The sequence below is a fragment of the Dermacentor albipictus genome, chromosome 1 (assembly GCF_038994185.2).
Source record: "Dermacentor albipictus isolate Rhodes 1998 colony chromosome 1, USDA_Dalb.pri_finalv2, whole genome shotgun sequence".
Lineage (NCBI taxonomy): Eukaryota > Metazoa > Arthropoda > Arachnida > Ixodida > Ixodidae > Dermacentor > Dermacentor albipictus.
The window spans coordinates 347,414,269-347,432,257 of NC_091821.1; the positions used below are offsets into that span (position 1 = coordinate 347,414,269).

General features: G+C 46.0%; 1 protein-coding gene across 8 annotated transcripts in view; it reads right to left on the reverse strand.

The window, feature by feature from the left end:
* The window catches only part of LOC135920448 (lachesin-like), a 243,778-nt gene that overhangs the window by 3,697 nt on the left and 222,092 nt on the right, over positions 1 to 17,989 (reverse strand). For 5 of the 8 annotated variants that reach the window (XM_065454917.1, XM_065454965.1, XM_065455042.1 and 2 more), the window contains 6 exons: positions 16,392 to 16,574; positions 14,552 to 14,680; positions 12,080 to 12,367; positions 9,297 to 9,362; positions 8,661 to 8,753; positions 418 to 539 (listed from right to left, as the gene is read on the reverse strand). In XM_065454917.1, the coding sequence (XP_065310989.1) occupies positions 454 to 539; positions 8,661 to 8,753; positions 9,297 to 9,362; positions 12,080 to 12,367; positions 14,552 to 14,680; positions 16,392 to 16,574 (845 nt within the window). In that variant the 3' untranslated portion in view covers positions 418 to 453. Of the gene's footprint in view, positions 1 to 150; positions 336 to 417; positions 540 to 8,660; positions 8,754 to 9,296; positions 9,363 to 12,079; positions 12,368 to 14,551; positions 14,681 to 16,391; positions 16,575 to 17,989 lie in introns of those variants that run through there. The other 3 variants (XM_065454811.1, XM_065454889.1, XM_070531778.1) reach the window with 3 other exon arrangements.

Below are 17,989 nucleotides of genomic sequence, written 5' to 3' on the forward strand. Positions count from 1 at the left end.
CTATTCTCAGAAATCATCAGCCTATCGCAGAAAAACATGCATGCATGTTTGCAGGCACAGAATACTGAAAATAAAGTGTACCATCTGTTAACCGCCAGACTCGACAACGTCGAGGAAACCTGCTAAGTACAGCATCAAAGCTGCAATAGCCAGTACAATACGTTTTATTGACAACAGACACTTCCGGCTTTATGAAACAGCTGAAGATGGCGGTCGCTTTCGCAATCCCTTAGTCTGCCAGCATATGTGCACAACTCGGCCGTTCCACCTGTGGATAACTCCATAGCACACGGGAAGGGGATGAAGAGGAACAGGAGGATATAGCCTTGAACAAGCTGCCAGCAAATAATACAAACTTAGATGTTTTTGCAGATAAGACAATTGCCATTGAAAGGGAGATAAATGTGAAGGGCTCACATTTTTGTGACTCCTCTCCGCACGGAGTGCACGTTATCACGTAAGCAGACAAGCCATGGCCACCAGGCATATTGATATCAAGGCGACTTTGCTTCCAGGGCATCCCGAACCATCGGTTGGCTCTGCATGTATTTTGGGAAAGGACAGGGGAAGAGATAATGGATGAGCCTCCCAGTACTCGTATTCAGGCTGCCTCACACTACAGCCCGCAACAATGCTCTACTGCTCGAAGTTTAACATCACAGTCGCATCACAACGGCCGCATCACGGTCAGTAGATAGACTGCGCAGAAATAATTATTTCTTGAACGGAAAAGCGAAAGGAAAACTGTCCAAAATGCGAAAATCTACAGCTACTCAATTATACAGTTCAACGTGTGAACGCATACACCAGCCTCCTGATGAATTTTTTTGGGACCCCTTACTCGAACGAAAACTAAAGAAGCAGGGCAGTCCAAATGTTTTTATGCGCAAGGTTTTTCGTAAGCTCCGCCGATGAATTTCGGGGAAGAGCGAAGGCAAATAAATTAAAAAATGGCAATAATAATGAACTTAATGAGAGCAGCATTCCGGGCAAGTTGGTAATCCATTACTCAAATGTGTGTCGTCCTCTCTTACGTCCGTGTCATTTTTTGTTGCGCAATATCATTTGAACAATAAAAAATTTACAATGGCACTACGAGACGTGATCTGGAGGTGCTTAGATGCCAGAGTGTAACGTTTCAGGAGAACGCCCGGGCTATGAAAGGCGCTGTATCGGACATTAACCATAAGACGAGCTAAATACATACAACTTAATGATCCCGCACCCAGTAGAATGCAGCTGCCGTTGCCCTGGAAACGAACCGACCGTCTCGTATTTAACGGCAAAACGCTGCTGGCACGAGCCCCTCAGTCACCGCAGTGGGTGCGAAGGGAAAAGAAGGGACAAGATTTTATGCAAATAACGAAGTGTTAGCGAATTTTAACGTAGCTGCGCCAAGGCAACTGAAGATAAATTAGCACAATAGCCCAGATGAAAAAAAAAAAAAGCAGACGGGAGATTTTCTTCCCCGCTTCAACCTGGTACACGTGATGACAGAGATTCTGTAACAAGTTCTGACAATAAGTTGTTAAGAGACCTAGCATTAAAATAACGATGTGTGTAAGAAAAATGAAAAGGAAAACAACATGCTTAAGCCATTACCGTTCTCGGGAAACAGAGGAAGATTGTATTTCGCGAAGAGAAAATTGAAGGACTGATTACACAGAGGGCAGAAAGATGAATCTTAAGAGGAAACATTCCGAACGCAGGGCATGAGAAAAAAAAATGAAATGCAATAAGAACCTCGACGAGAGACTGCAGGCGAGCACAATTCAATGGGAGCAATGCGCTTCTTTGAGGCACGACGTCCAGATTAATCTACTTTTCATTTTGCTCATGAAATTTCCCCGCGCTTTGTTCTTGCCCAGCAACGCGTTAGCTACGTCGCGCGGACGTTAACTGGATCACCGAGAATTTGAAGAGAGCTTTACAGCGAAACGACTGCTCACTGTTGCGTGAATTGTTGTCGTCGACGGCCATGGCCGAAGCGGAGAGAAATTTCGTGCGTGTTTAATGATGCGGCGGTGTTAAAATAAGCGATGCCTTCCGCTTTACAGTTACCCTCTCGGTTATTAACTAGCACAAAGAGCAGCTGCTTTTGTCATAAATATGTTTTGTGCAAGCACAGTAAAGATATAACAGAGGAAACACGTGTGGATCCCATGCACGGCGGGAATCAGTGTGCACGAAGCTTTTTACGCTGTTTCCTTTGATTGACGATAATTAGCGGTGATGTTGACAGCGAATGCGTAATGTCTACAGCGTTTAGTCCAATACGAGAGTGGTGACTTGATGTTAAGCGTTATCTTGCGTGCACCACTGCTGTTTGTCTGCGTAAAACAAAGAACACACAGGGATGCGCGTTTGCTTGAGGCATTGTTGTGCGCCATCGTTCATAATCTCTGCGAGGGTTGAATGTTATCATTGCCTCACATGGCACATCACATCGTGGCAGAAGCGTTAAACTCTATTTGAATTATGGGACTGTACGTGCCAAAACTGCGATCGGATTATGAGGCCTGCCATAGTGGTGGATTCCGGATTATTTGAACCCCCTGTTGCTCCTTGACGTGCACCTAAATCTAAGTACACTAGCGTTCTTGTATTTCGCTTCCATCTAAATGCGGCTGCCACTGTCGGCATTGAACCCGTGATCTCCAGCAATGCCATAGCCATCTAATACCACGGCGGGGTCGGAAGTGTTGACGTGCGACCGCTTCCATAGTGTCACCTTGACCCGATGGTGTTTTATTTTGAATTTTCGTCTGCACGCCCTGCATTAGTTGTCCGCCTAAAAAAAGTTTGCATAGTGTTTATTTTTCAGAAATAGCAGAAGCGTACCGTACCGTACCTTCACTTTGTCCGCAACCACGGTTTCCTTGTTTTCTCACGTCATTTTTTCCCTCTCCCGTGCTCTTCTTCTGTGCAGGAATTGCGAGAGTGGCAAGGCTGTTACTCACACGTTTCGTGACTGCCTCGGCTCTACTCATTATTTGCCTCTTCTCCCTCGCCCTCTCTACAGTTCTATCTACGTCCGACCTGCACTTGCCCGTCAGTAGAGAGGTAAGCGCTGCAGTTTCTGCAGTGCTTTTGAGAAGGGTCACAGAGAATTACAGCTGTCAAGATGCTAATGTGGCTGCGCCCAGGCAGCTCCAGAGGGCATTGTGCACATGCGATGTGAAGGAAAGGCACTGATAGAGAATTTACGTCGGAAGCGCAGTCAAACATTGTAACGTCTCTGGTAAATTAAGACAGCAATGTGTTAATCTTCATGCCAGAGTAACGTATGTCATTAATTTTTCTTAGAAAATGATGCACACTTGAATTCAGCACTGACCTGCGACATTTTCCTCCTTGTTTTCTTTCTCCCTTTTAGACTTATTTTTGTATTTCAGCGGTTTGTACGATAGTAAGAAAGTGGAAAGAATGCTGGTGTAAGAGTTATTATTGCAGTGTGGTAGCGCATCTACCTTCTACCAACTGCATTTGTTTTCTTCGGCTACGTAGGTGCCGTTACAAGTAGGAGTCTCATTGCCGATGATATGTTCTGTCCATGCGCACGTCGGCAGCCCAGACGTGAATAGATTGAACGGAATAACCAAATCTGCGTTTTACGTGCGTTAGAAGAGGCTTCATCTTCCACGCGACGTTCAATGCAACCTCTGTCCGGACACTCAGGCTCGTTTTTCTTTAGCTATGCAATAAGTGTTGTTTTTCGATGTCTATGTACGTTCTCCTACGATGTTAACTACGTAGTGAAGGTGTCAGAACGAAACAACAAAGGGCAGGAAGAACTAAATCTTAGCCCACACACACGATCTCTAGCTCTTCCTACTTCACTAACATGAACAACTGAAACAGCGCGGCAAGTATGTTTCATGCCTTTGGTAGCAAGCCTGTTGCGTTTTATGTATAATGAAAGCCGCACTGTGCACGTATTCTGAAAGTAATAGAAGTAACTGGATCGAGTTAATAAATCTTCAAGTAAACTAACCAGCATCAAATCACAAACGAGCCAGAAAGAGGATACAGCAAACGATGTCTTGCGTCCATACATTACTTTGAGGGGGAAAAAAAGAGACAGTCAAAGCATTATTCAGGAAATTGCATGCAAAGCGTGGGCGACAAGCAAATGAAATCTGCCAATGAATGAATAAATAAATGTACCATTGTAGTGTGGTGCTGTTTTATTTTTCTGTATTCTGATGGTTCTATTTATTTTGTCGAGGCACTAGCAGACAGCACGTGCAAGCGTCGTGTGGAACTGCGCCAACGTGCTCACCTGTAGTCGACGGTGATTTATATTTTACGCGGGCGCCAAGGCATGAAACATAATAAATCGCAGCGACCTGTATTCGCAAAGCTGTAGAATTTCTGTCGCGGCAAGCGGAATTGCAGGTTATGTTCCCTTACATTCATTCTCTATTTTCTTTTTTCGTAAACTAAACCTAGTCGACACTGCAAGAAATAATTTACGCAGCGCGATAGTGCAGGCAAACAGCAGAAGCGCACGTACTTCATTCCCGAGAGAGACATGGATTAAGCGTTCATATATGTGTTCACGTGCCTCACCGATTTTCATTATTTGAAGAGCCGACTTAAGCACACGTTGGAGATTGCATGTACTTAAGTGAATACTGAAAAGGCTTCGACAGACCATGAGAAAGCAGGGAAAAAATTGTATTATTTCGACAAGACGTGGCTGACTTAGGCGGAAGTTTGATATCTTGTGATGCGTAAATAGTCAGAAAACTAATGAAGTAAAATTTGCTAATTAGGCTTTAGTAACACATAGTCGTTTGACCTAAAAAGTGGAGAGATGCCTTATTCAAGGCAGTTCCATTTATTACAGTCAGAAAACTAATGAAGTAAAATTTGCTAATTAGGCTTTAGTAACACATAGTCGTTTGACCTTAAAAGTAGAGAGACGCCTTATTGAAGGCAGTTCCATTTATTAGGCGACTTCGCAACAAAAATGCTTAGTGCACACGCATGCACGCTATTCTAGCATTCAGACGGCTGTGTAGCTTTTTCGTGAGAACGCCCGTGTAAATTAAGCAGATATTCGAGACAGAAATGTCGAAGGAATTGCGAACCTCAGAATATTTAGTAAACGAACATGGCTCAAACATTCGCCGACTGAAATTTTGCGTTCCAGAATCCAAAATGGGAATAACTTTATTGATAGTCCTGCAGAGCTTTCACAGACGGGTCCTTATGTCTCCCACGTGAGGACGTTGAGGTGTTGCCTCGCCGCCGCTTCGGGGGCCTGCTGGACGGCCCGAGATGATCGCCGAGGTTAGGGCTGCGCAAGGCAGCGGCCCACCGCAGCGGAAGGGTTCCGGAGTTAGAACAGCGCGGGTTTTCATTACAGTCCCAAAGGATGTCAGTTAGAGTGGCTCTGTCAGTGTGACAGACCTCACATATATTTGTCGTGTATGCACAGGGGTAGTCTGTGGTACTGTGCTGGGTTACGGTACGTGAGCGTCCGCAGTTGTCTGAGGGCCGCCGTCTGCGCAGTGTCCAGCTTGTCGCTAGGCCGAGGGAAGGTTCGGCGGGCCAGGCAGAGGGCCTCGGTAATTTCGTTGTAGCTCGCCAAGCAGTCGTCGGTGCTGTCCCATGGACGAGGCTCGCCGGCGCGGTTGGCGAGCTCGCGCGCCTTGACGTGTGCCGTCTCGTTTCGGTTGCGATGTGTTTTCGGTACTTCTCCCACGTGCGCCAGGAACCACTGGAGTATGGTTTGAATTTCTACCTCTCGCTGGGCTTGGCGATTGCTCAGGACTCGGGCCGCGAGATTCACCCTTTGGCGATGTTTTTGACCTCTTGTATCGAGTCGCAGAGAATCGTCGTGCACGTCGAATCCATGAGGGCGAGTTCCCCCGCCGCTTCCTCCGCTTTTTCTGCGCACTCGCACGCTACGCTTGCCGATATGCTCGTTTTGCCACTCGAATCGACGACCGCACCCGCGAATCGCGAGCGTTCTGCGTATTCCATGGCGTCAACGAACCGTGTCCCCGTTTCGTCTCCGTGGGTGTGGATGAGAGCTCTGGCTTTGGCCCCTCTTCTGCCCCAGTTGTGTTCCGGGTTGACGTTCCGTGGAATCGGGTCGACTCTTAGTGTTTGTCCGATCCCGTCCGGAACGGCGACTTCCTGACTCTGTTGTGTGTGGCAAAGGCTGCCGAGACTTTCCATGATCTGGCGTCCCGCTCTAGTGCCCGCTAATATGTTTAGTTGTGCGCTGCGCCTTGGCTATTTCCCCTCAGCGTGTTATGAAGCCCGAGCTGGAGCAAGCGGTGCGTGATGGTGGATTCGAGTAGACCTGCAGTGCTATCTTGTACACCCTGTGGATGAGGACGTTGATCTTGGCTTCTTCTCCCTGGTACCAGTTGTGGAATGCCGTGACATACGCAATGTGGCACATGACGAAAGAGCGAATGAGTCGTATGCGACTCGCTTCCCTCATCCCGTTTTTTCTACTAGTGACCTTCTTGAGGACTCTCATGACGTTAGCTGTCTTGTTCTTTAGTTTAGTAATCGTTTCGCCGTTAACACCGCTGACCTCGATTATCATGCCGATGACCTATTTTATCTGGACTGTCGGGATGGTGCTCCGTTGCTCGTGCGTAGTTTGATCTCTTCGTATTCTCGCCTGGTCGTCGCCACATTCTCTCCACCCCCGGGTGATCACCCCCTTTGCGTGGGGTGGCAAGGTAAGAGTTCCGACTTTTTCGGCGAACATCATAACCCCGTACCAAGGAACCGTTCCTCTATTATGTCGATTGCTAGCTGCAGTGCCGTTTCGATGTGATCGTCGCTGCCTTCGTGCACTGAGATGGTAGTTACGTCGGCGTATATGGTGTGTCGAACGTCTTCAAGTTTTTGCAGTTTTTCCGCTAGCACGATCATGACCAGTATGAAGACTGTGGGCGAGATGACTGAGCCCTGCAGGGTGCCCATGCTTCCCTGCGTTTGTTTTTCTAGTTGGATGTCCCCTGACTCTAAAACCGCTCGCCTGTCCGTCAAGAAATCTTTTACGTAGTAGTAAGTGCGTAAAACAAGGTTTTGTCTGGATATCTGGTGTAAGATCGCCGAGTGGCGACTCTATCGAACGCGCTCTCGAGGCCAAGGCCGAGAATTGCTTGTGGTGAACTCTCGTCTTGCCGTCGAGCACCTGGTGCTTAAGTTGTATCATTCCGTCTTGTGCGGACAGGTGCGGGCGGAATCCTATGATGTATGGTGCGCATGCCTCTTTCTGCTCTAAGTGGGCTTGCCTGCAGCGGATAAGCAGTGCGTGCTCCACGGTCTTGCTGACGCACGACGTTAGCGATATAGGGCGAAGGTTGTCGAGGCTCGGCGCTTTTCCTGGCTTTGGCACTAGTATCGCTCTCGCAATTTTCCACTGTAGTGGGAGGTTGCCACGCTGCCAGCAGTCATTGACGAATGCCGTAAACTGTGCCACGGATCGGTCGTCGAGATTTTTCAGGGCTCAATTCGACAGCCCGTCGGGGCCCAGCGCCGATCTGCTGTGGAGACTGTGCAGTGCCGTCCTGATCTCTTCTGCGCGAAAGTGCTCATCCAATTCTGCGTTCGGATCCCTCTCATACGGGCTGTGTTGCACGGTCGAAGTGTGCGGCAGGTACTTCGTTCGTAACCGGACGGTGACTGCATCTTCACCGTGCATCCCAAATGAGGGCAAAAATTAAGCGATTAAACTAGTAAGTTCAGATCGTGTTGCGTATGTGCCGCACATCTGGGCGCGTATTCACAAAAATGCTCTGACGCTAAAATTGTTCGTAAAACAAAAATAACAGCCGATCCTGTCTTTGGAAATATTTTCAGTGAAGGTGACCGGCCAATGGCAAATAGCACGTGCAAAAGAAAGGCTTTGTGAATGCGACCCAAGGGGCATATTTACGAAGTTTTGCGTTCGTAAATACTCCTTGCCATTGACCGGTCACCTCTGTTTACACTATGTCCAACGTCAGGATTGGCTAAAATCTTCTCCCTACGAACAAGTTTAGCGTCAGAGCGTTTTGTGAATACTGGCCCTGACGTTTAGCGGCTCTGATTATTTGCTCAAAGAAAGAGCCCTTTCATTTTTTATGCTCTACACTGTTTTGATATTTCTTGAACTGCAGTGGAACGTGGGGTACACACTATTTGAGGGAACTAACTTTTCTTCACTGCAGTCGATGCACGTACAGTAGGAGGTTACATTTACCGGTCGACTGAGAATTTACCGATCGACTGAGAATTTTTTCCCCTCATTTTAATTGTTTTGCTTTTCTTGCTGATTCGCCGTGGTCGCTTAGGAGCTATGACATTCTGCATCTGCGCACGAGGTCGCGAACTTGATTTCCATCTTCGACGGCAGTATTTCGATGTGGACGAAATGCAAAAACGTTCGCGCAATTAGATTGAGATGTTACGGTAAAGAACCAAAGGTAGTCAAAATTAATTTAGAGTCCTCCAATACAGCGTCTCTTAAATTAAGTCCCAGTATTGCTTTGGGAAGCTGAACCCCAGCAATCGATCAGTCATTATTTCCTTCTTTTCTTCTTTTGCGACGTAAGGGAATAACTAGTTCCAGGGGTAAGCAATGTGGTTAGGCCACCAAGAAGAGGCTACCATTCCATAGAGAACAGCAGTGAAACACTTGCCCTGTGTTTTGGTCGGCGACCCGGTGAGCGCTGGTCTGGCAGGATAGCTGCGCTGTTTTGTTACCGAGTCCCGAGGAAGTTCCATTTTGCTTTCTGCGAAAAGTGGCAAAGAAAATAATTTTCTGATGGGAAAAGAAGCAAGCAGTTACAAGTGACCCTGTCTGTGGTAGCATGCATCTCAGAAATGTGTTGAGGTTGATTGAAGTTGAAATTTAACGAGTGCGGTTTGGGTTGGGTAACATGAAGTACATTAAGCTCCTTTGTTATTGCGTTAATGGCAGCTTCGTTCACACGAGACCATCCTTGAAATGTTCGAAGCTAAGTAAATAGTTTTCTCACTTTTTGTGTTGCTTACGCTTGCGTATAAACATAGACTCTCCCACACACAGGAGAAGAGGACAAAAAGAAAAAAAAACCGTATGTTACCACTCATTAAAACAGTTAATAGTGCTTATCTGTTTCGTAATTTTATTTTTTCAGAAAACAAATGGTTTGCTCGGAAAGAAAAATATCGAGTAAAATTATGTTGGTTAGATTAGAGAAGCGACAAGAGTAAATAATGATTCATTACTGTTTGGTAGCGAAACATAGCAATGCACACTCTACATGGCTTCTGGCATGTTCAGTTATACTTGCCTTCAATGCTCTGTATCCTCGCTGTTGATGGTTCCTTAACTTTCGACGGTGGTGGCACGTGAATCTCTATAAGAAAAATAAAACAACGCTTCTCATCAAACTGAGGTCAATCTTAAAGTGCTCTTACTGCTTTCAAAGGAATAAAACAGAAAGTAGTAGCACAAGTAGCACCGCCAGCGAGAGCCTGCACGCAATTGATGTCGTTCCACACTGCTGCTGCTTACTGTGACTCGCACTCAGTAAATTCATTGAAGCACCTAATAAGGAGCAAAGCATAAACAAATCTGCACCGAATATAGTTAGTGAACATCGGGAACCAACGCGTAGAGAACAAGGGTCTTTTTCATAGGGCACGCGCCAGGATAAATGACCTCGTTAAGTTTGTCCTGCCTTCCATAGAAGCGATAAGTTTAATGATAGCATTACTACTTTGTTACCGACCAGTCTCACCCGACAACAGCTTTCAACAATTTTTCTCTGTTTCAGCGCTTATGTGCCATGTAACGGACGATTCTGACTTTTATACAGGATGTTTCCACTAGTTGGACTTAAACAATCCACGTGTGAGTTATGAGAATGGGACCAACTTATTATTCTTCGCTGTCCTCTTGAACAACTGAAAGTATATTTTACTACGAGCTTAGGTAACTTAATAAAAATAATTAATTAGACAACTTTCAAAGTATTATTTTAAACGCAATATCTTCTGTGTAGAAGTTGCAGAGCCTATTAAGGAATGTCTAAATAATGTATTCCTGTGATTATAGCTGCTGTGGTGTTAATTTTTTTTTAGCTCAAAAGAAAGCGCGCGAGATTTGACAAAGTAACACGCGAATACGTGCTTAAACGCAGTGACATTAGTGCCCTCAAACATAGCACGAAGGAACGATCAATGCTGCACGTAGACCGAAGGCATGAACAGGCCTCGAGCTATGGAGATGAATCGAATACAGTGGTACTGACTTCCAAAGACTTCCTGGCTTCCACTTTTGCCGAGACGTCTTGTCAGTTATAGCTATGGGAAGATATGCGATAAATAACAGATGACAATTCTTCAAGTTTTGCCAGTGTTTTTGTTGTTGACAGGCAGCGTAAAGGGCGAGGAAGTTTTTGGCGGCTGACAGCGAAGTATCGGAGAGGGCAGATGTGGATATCGCCTCTAATGTTTTCTTGCGGCCGATTCATGCCTTCGGTATACTTGCTGCGTCCCTCGATTGTTGGAAGAATGTTTGAGGGCACTGATGTTGAGGGCGCGTAAGCGCGTAGTCAGGTGGTGCTTTTTCAAATCTCACGCGCTTCCTTTGCAGCCCGGAAAAAATTCAAACCACGGCAGCTATCCCCACGGAAAAAAACTAGTTGAATATTTCCCAATAGGCTTTACACATTCATCATTGAATGTACTGCGTTTGAATCAATGCTTTAAAAGTTGGTTTATTAATTATTGTTGATTACCTAAGCTCAAAGAAGGATAACTTGAGATGCTGAAGAGGACAGTGAACAATACTAAGTTGCTTGCATTCTCGTAACTCACACGTGGATTTTTTAACGTTTCCTCTGACTTAGCTTAAACATGCTGTATATGGGCATGCTTCGGTGTTCGGGCATGCTTCGGATAAAAAGCAACCAAGTCTGCGTTGCTCAGCTCGTACTTACAACACCAACTCTGGGCCGTCCAGCGAGCCGAGGAGGCTGCCAAGGGCCAACAACCCTTGACTGAAACCTAGGCGGGGTCCAGGCCCACCCCACCAAATCGCAGGGCACTGAATAAAGTTATTTGAATGAATGAAGCAGATTACTGCTTCTGGGTCTGTGCCGAAAGCTACAAAACGGGGCTCGTATTCACGAATGACTTCTGACACTAGAGAGCTTAGTAAGAATCGATACCGGGAAATCATTAATGCGAACATGCTATTAGCGATGGCAGCCAGCAGGTTTAGCGATTGAAAGATTTCCGAGCTCGGCACTAGTACAGTCGGAAACATTATGAAAAATAACACAAGCAAAATTATTCCAGCAAAGAAATACGTGCTGGTGAGCTAGTTGGTTCATGATTCAAGCATGGGAATGGCGCAGAATAAGACACGGACAAGGAAAGAGAGGAAAGGCATGGAAAGAAACACGTGATCTACTTCCATATTGTGTTGTCAGCATTACCTGCCAATGGTCGTATGGGAACACGCATGAGATCACTGGTCGTATTGTTCTGGTCATTAGCACAGACGCCAATCTGCGTGACTATTCAAGATTAGATGCTTTTGGTGATAAGATGGTTGTCGCCAGCCAGCTACACTTATAAGCCTCACTAAATCTGTGCTGCCTAAATGAAGTTTCACGTGATGCGAAATATTTAGGGTTAACTTTTACACTGCTTTTCACTTGTAGCAATGTCTCGCTGGTTGTCGTCTATGTTGTACAGCGTAACAGATGCCTCCAAATTGTTCAGCAGATCATCACATGCGGCCAGCATTCTAAATTAGAAAGCTCACTTGATTATTCCAAGCACAAATTCTATGTTCTTTTAAAGAATTCAGCGGGAAATCGTGCAGGCGCACAGCTTGTGACAACTGCCCGTAAGAGGGAATGCCTGTGCATGGTCTCCGTGATCACCCCCATAACACATGCGACAGTCGCTGAGGCCATGCTTAGGGGAAACTCGCCATGTTCATAGATCTTCATTGTTAGGTCGTGCGTGTAGCACGGTGCGGAGCTGTTTGAGAGTTTATTAGCGCACCTTATCATACAAAGCTCGTAACGTTGCACTGTGATCTAGACAGAGTTCTCACCATAGAGCCGAATGGATCCCTCCGTGGAACCCAGTGAGTTCTTCGCAAAACAGCGGTAAGCGCCGAAATCCTCAGGAGTAATACGACGAATACGTAGTTGCATATGCACTTTGTACACATTCTCCGAGCGGTTGAGCGAGTACTTTGCCGATTCGGCGATGAGGTCGCCGCTCTCCAGGGTCCAGTAGTTTATGGACATCGGGAACGCTTCCGTATTGCAGTCCATCACAACTTCGCCACCCAGCGGAGCTCCAATTAGTTGGTTGGGAATCCAGATCATGGGTGGAACTGCGATCAACGCCGGCATTAGAAACACCAGATTGACACTATGTCACATTCTCCACTATAGATTCCGCAAGTTGAGACTGTGGTCCCAGAATTGGACAACAATGATTTGCCTAAATAATGAAACGCACTGTTCTCAAATCCTTTTTTCCCAAAGGAAAGTCGTGCATCAAACATATTTAGAATCTGCCCTTGCCCATTTACCATTTTATTAATTTCTTTTGTTTCACATTAAGTTAGTTCAGGTTTAATGGCGCAAAAGCGACTAAGGCCATGCTGCGCCAGCGACAAGATATTAATTTCATATTAAGTGTGTGTGTGTGTGTAGATGGGAGGGGGGGTTGTTGAGCCTTGAGTTGTTTAAGCTCATTAGCTTTAGTTCGGAAGTTTAGCTCTATTCATAATTACGCCTGTCAGCGTCCGGCATTCGTTTTTATCGCACAGGCCCTAAACCTACCGTCGGCAGACAGCGGGCTGATTTATTAATTCCTATCTTGCTACACGGCTCGTAGTAGGTACACCACTCCTTGTGACTATGTGTTATGCGTAACTATCGGAAAGGGCACCGATGGCTGCGCGGTTTCCCCCAGTTTACTTTATTATGAATCAGTGTTCGAGTTTTAAACGTAAATTTCAAGGCTCGCGTTCACGAAGAAGTTCGTACACTTGGGCATTTCATGAGTCCTGCGAATGACCTGCCAAAAGCAGGCCAGTTGCAACTTAGTGAAGGCGGTAGACCAATGACAAATGTTTCACAGGAACGGCAAGACCTGTGAACTCGAATATCAGATTCATTGCTTGTGACGCTCGTGGAATGGAATGTTGGTGGCTCGATATCTCAGAATAAAACAGCAGAAGAAAACAGGCTACTTGTAAGCGCTTATGCGGCATCTCAGTATGATGGCTTTAATTTAGCCTATATAACCGATGTCAACGCTCACCAAAATACTTACCAAATTAGTCCACATTTTAGTTGTGATGTGTATTCATTATTAGCGGGTGAAAAAGAGATAATATTATGCCTCTGCGCTAAAGTTTTTGATCACTAAGTATTCTTGGGTCACATGAGCCCACCCACCTCCTCCCCTCAAAATAAAGAGAAAAAAAAATCAACTTCCCCCTCGGCATCTCCGTAGTGCCGTAGCGCACTGGTGTTGTCACTCACCATAAAAACTGGCAATTTAGGGAACAGAAAGTAACACCATCGTTTCCGTGCAACGTATCTTGGAGTAAAATGGAATAATTTAATTATAATAAAAGTGACATCAGTGTTGCGGTCCTGAATGATCGGAATCGGAGCTTTCGAGTACATATGAACAAAATCAACACGATAAGAACGGGGCGCGAAGACAAATAAAGTTATTGATTTGAAACATAATCATAATACTTCATATAGTTCGGCGCTAAAGTTGCGATAAAGTAAAGCTTTTTCTAGTTGACATATGTGAACATTATTTACAGCGTTCACCACGCTTACGACTATACACATGAAGCTTACCATGGCAGCCGACAAAAGAAATAAAGATAGCTTGTTCAGCTCAAAAACTAAACGGAATTCACAGAGGTTAATTTTCTTTATACTCCTAGTTATCTAATTCATCCATTCAGGCAGCTAATACAGTTCGTCGCTAGAAGTACCACAGCGTACCGTGTATTATTTATATATTAATAAAAGCTTTTCATTCATTCATTCATATTAACCTCTGAGAAAGACTGCGCAAAGCCAGTCTACACCAGTGTGCAAGGGCAAAACTTAGATACATGTTTTGCACATACACGCAGTGTTGCCTAAATTTTTCTTGGAAGCCTCTTAAACAGCTAAAGAAAGCGCCGCATACGTCAGAGTGATACGGCTACATATGTCACAGGGATATGTTGCAGCGACTTGTGGTGCATTAGAAAAGCAAAATAGCTGCCAAATGTAAGAGGGTGTAGGACGTGAATTACGAGTGGTAAAGGGCTGTTTCAGTCCTGTCATATGGCGAAATTGCCCCCCCCCCCCCCCCCCGCAAAAAAAATAATACACAACAAAAAATACCAGCTTCTGATCATGAAATTTGGACCACCTGGAGTTCTGTAACGCGTACTTAAACCTAAGTACAGCGAACGAGTAACTAAAGGTGGCATTACAAATCCATGCTTATTATGTCTGGATGTGCTGCGTGACAGCCCAGATAAAACACTCACAGTGCACTTGGAGCAGAATTCTCCGACTGACGGGAGATGGGACGCCATTGGAGGCGATGCAGAGATAGGGTCCCATGTGGAGACGGCTGACTTTGGTGATGCTCAGCTCCTCGCCCTCGTAAGACACATCTATAAGCAAGAGACGCATTAATCAGCGCCGTAGACTCGTCAGTTCGTCAGCGGAAAGATAAAAGACATGTGTGGGGGTGTTTTGTCATGTGGCTGGCAAAGTGAAATACAGCTCTCCCACTTGGTTGCTTCTGGTGTTACAATCCTCGAAGCTACGCTTGCGTTATGCTGAGAACAGTCTACGAGGGACTGTGAAAAAATTTAGACATTTAAGTTTTATATAGAGCAACGACCTTCATAGATTCATTTTTAACTAGGCCCTGACGCCGTGAAAATTTGTTTCCTTTTCTTTTTCTTCGTTTTGTTCCTAATGAAGACGTTCAATCTCTCACTCAGACACTCTGGGACCGTTTACCCTATAGGCTGCAGCTGCAGAGCACAGGTTATTTCACGTTTCTCCACTGTAGAAAGCCTGCTAGCCCTGCCAGGTATCGAGCCTGCAAACCTAGTTCCCACTAGTAAAATCCCAATGCTACAACAGCATCGCACCGGGACAGCTTTATAGCTTCTCCTTTTTAAAATAATTTACAATATTTCTGAACAAGTTGCCAGAAGGGCATAAAGCAATGCATAGGGTCATAAATTAAGGAGAGTGCAGAAAGCGAAAAAAGAATTTTATTTGCAAATAACACGGTTCATATGGCTTCCTTAAACGCGTCAGTAATTCTTCCGGAACACAGAATTATAAAAAATAAATTTTTCATCCTCCTTTGTGGAACAATGCTGGGGGGAAGGATTGATTGCATAAGGGTCGTCTGAAGGCGAGTAAAATGAAGTTAGGTTGAAAAGAAAGGAACAATTTAAAATAAGCGCCGAACTTAGCCCACATTTACACACAGCGAAACCTAATTTTGAGAAGCCAAGTTAGACGTGCACAGTATATGAAATGCACTGTCAACGAACACGCTCTGCATTCGTCCGGCTAGCGTGAAAACACGGCGCGTGAATGTCCCTTTATATTAATCGAAGTAGCTATTCAAACAGAATTTACTTCGAAGTCCCATTCAGTTGTTCGAAAACTTATATGGTAAGAGCAGTAGTGAAACTGTTGACCGAAACTAAGCAGCATTGGGCTCAGTCAGTATTTGGTAGGGTCGCAGAGGCTGTCGGGGACCGAGGGGTCGTTGCCGCGGAGCGCCCGACCAAGAGGACCAGCTTAGCGCCCACCTAGGACAACACTGCACGTGCCGTTGCTGCGCATCGAGCACGCGCCGCCCATCCTTATTGTCCTCGTTTTTCGAAACAGGACGCCCGACTGAGAGCGCCGACCTTTGCGGCCCCGCGTTACGGCGTCGGTGGGCGCTACAAGGAATTCAACGATCCCTCATACCACGAAATTTAGTCATGCATTTTGACAGTTACGGTTAGTCACGACTCCAAGTAGGGTAGCGAATGTACAAGTAGACTCTCGTTACGGGGGTATACAATAACAGCAAAGCAGGGACTGGTGCTTAAATATTCGCACTAACCTCACGCAGCATGAACGACCCAATCGGAAGCCGTGATAATTATAATTTCGTCATGTCACATAGTTGACGAACCTTCGTCTATACTTAGATTTACGCTCACGTAAGGTAATTCCAGGCACTCGAAATTATTCCGGATGAAACCTTCTTCTCCCGCCCCTCTCCCCTACCGCAGTACCTTCCATAGCACCTGCGTTGCTCTGTAATGTTAGAGCCCGACAATAAATGAATGTATCTCTACTGACTGTCAGTTGCGGTCGATCCGAGCTGCTCCTGCCAGTTTCCCACGGCAATGGGCGTTCCGTCCTCCCGTCGCCAGGTGATGCGGGGCGTCGGGTAGCCCTTGGCTCGGCACACGATTGTCACGTTCGACCCCTCGCGCACCAGCACGTCAGAGCTGCTTTCACTGCCCACGATGTCCGGGGGCACTGGGCCAGCAGTGGAAACAACCAGGGGAGGTAGAAAGCACGCGTTAATCAGGGATAGCAGTGTACTTATGCAGGTCGTGTCGGGTCATACACCCTTAGAGGAAAACCTTCATTAGCATTCAGTAGGATAGAACTTTATCATTCCTTCTGCTTTCTGGGAGAAATGTGGCCGGTGAGATGCCTTCATAAGAAGGCCTACGGAATATTATGTTGCGAGCCTTCGTTCCAAACGAAAACTCCTGTATATCAACTTGTCTTTCCAACGTCCTCTCCTCCGTCCCCCGGTGTAAGGCAGCAAACCGTATTCTTTGCCCTGGTTAAACTTCCTACTTTCATCCCTCATTTTGCCTCTCTTTATCCTCTGAGCTGTAGAATACTAGCGGGGTGTTCTGCTAAGACTGGATGTTAGTGTTAAGGGGCAGTGTGACTCGCGATACGCAAGCCGTCTTCGGTCTGTGCTGGCAAGAAAATGGCCCCTCAATGACTTCTCGCTTTTTCGTAGTCGACCATCGATTAGAGCTTCGTGCACCACTCACAAGCCGATGTCTGTTTGCTACTGATGTGCCGAGTCCGTCTGTGTGTTTGGAGCACAGGCTCCCAAAGGACAATGACCAGGCAAGATACCAAGTTACTGGTGCGTAATGCGACGATTTTCTGTTTTGAAATTCTAATTTTGTAATACTGAACGTATTGCTTAGGTCCGTTAACATGTAAAATGATGCAAATTGTAGTCTTCTTTAATTGCACCAGACATGGCGCAATAGGCCTGGGGATGCGCCTACGCGCATGGGCGGTCACTGAAGGCCGTATGCCGGTGCCGAATGCCGGTAGCATTATTCTTGAACGGACAAGGTGAAGCAAAATTAGGCCCTTCATTGCGTACCGTGAGGGTTCAGGACTTTGCTCTAAATTCGCATTTTTAATAATCGCTAAAGTTTTTAGCTCTTAATAAAATTATGTCATGCATGCAGATAGCTGGGAGACGAAATAATCGATGTTTATTTTAGGTTTTTTGGTGTGCAAAGTTCTTACAAACACTATCTGACATTGGCAGCTAATAAACGCTAACGCCATCAACAGGAGTACTAGGCCAACGTAACTGAGGGGAGTACAATGCGTAAAAGTAGCAGCAGCATACGCCTGAACAGGGCAGGACGCAAATTATCACCGTATTGTAAGCGAGGTCGTACAGACAGATTCAAAAATACGTGATCCCCGGGCGCGTCTGCTACTGGCTGCCCACCCGCAGAAGGCATACGTGGGTCGTAGAATCGCTGTGCTACGTTTGCACATCGTACCAGAAGCGCCCTGCTCGGAAGTCACACGCCAGACCCACAACGGAAACGCCAATTTTAAATTCTCCGGCGGCAATGGCGTCTAAGATGTTTTTCTCAGCGCCCTTCTTCACAATACAA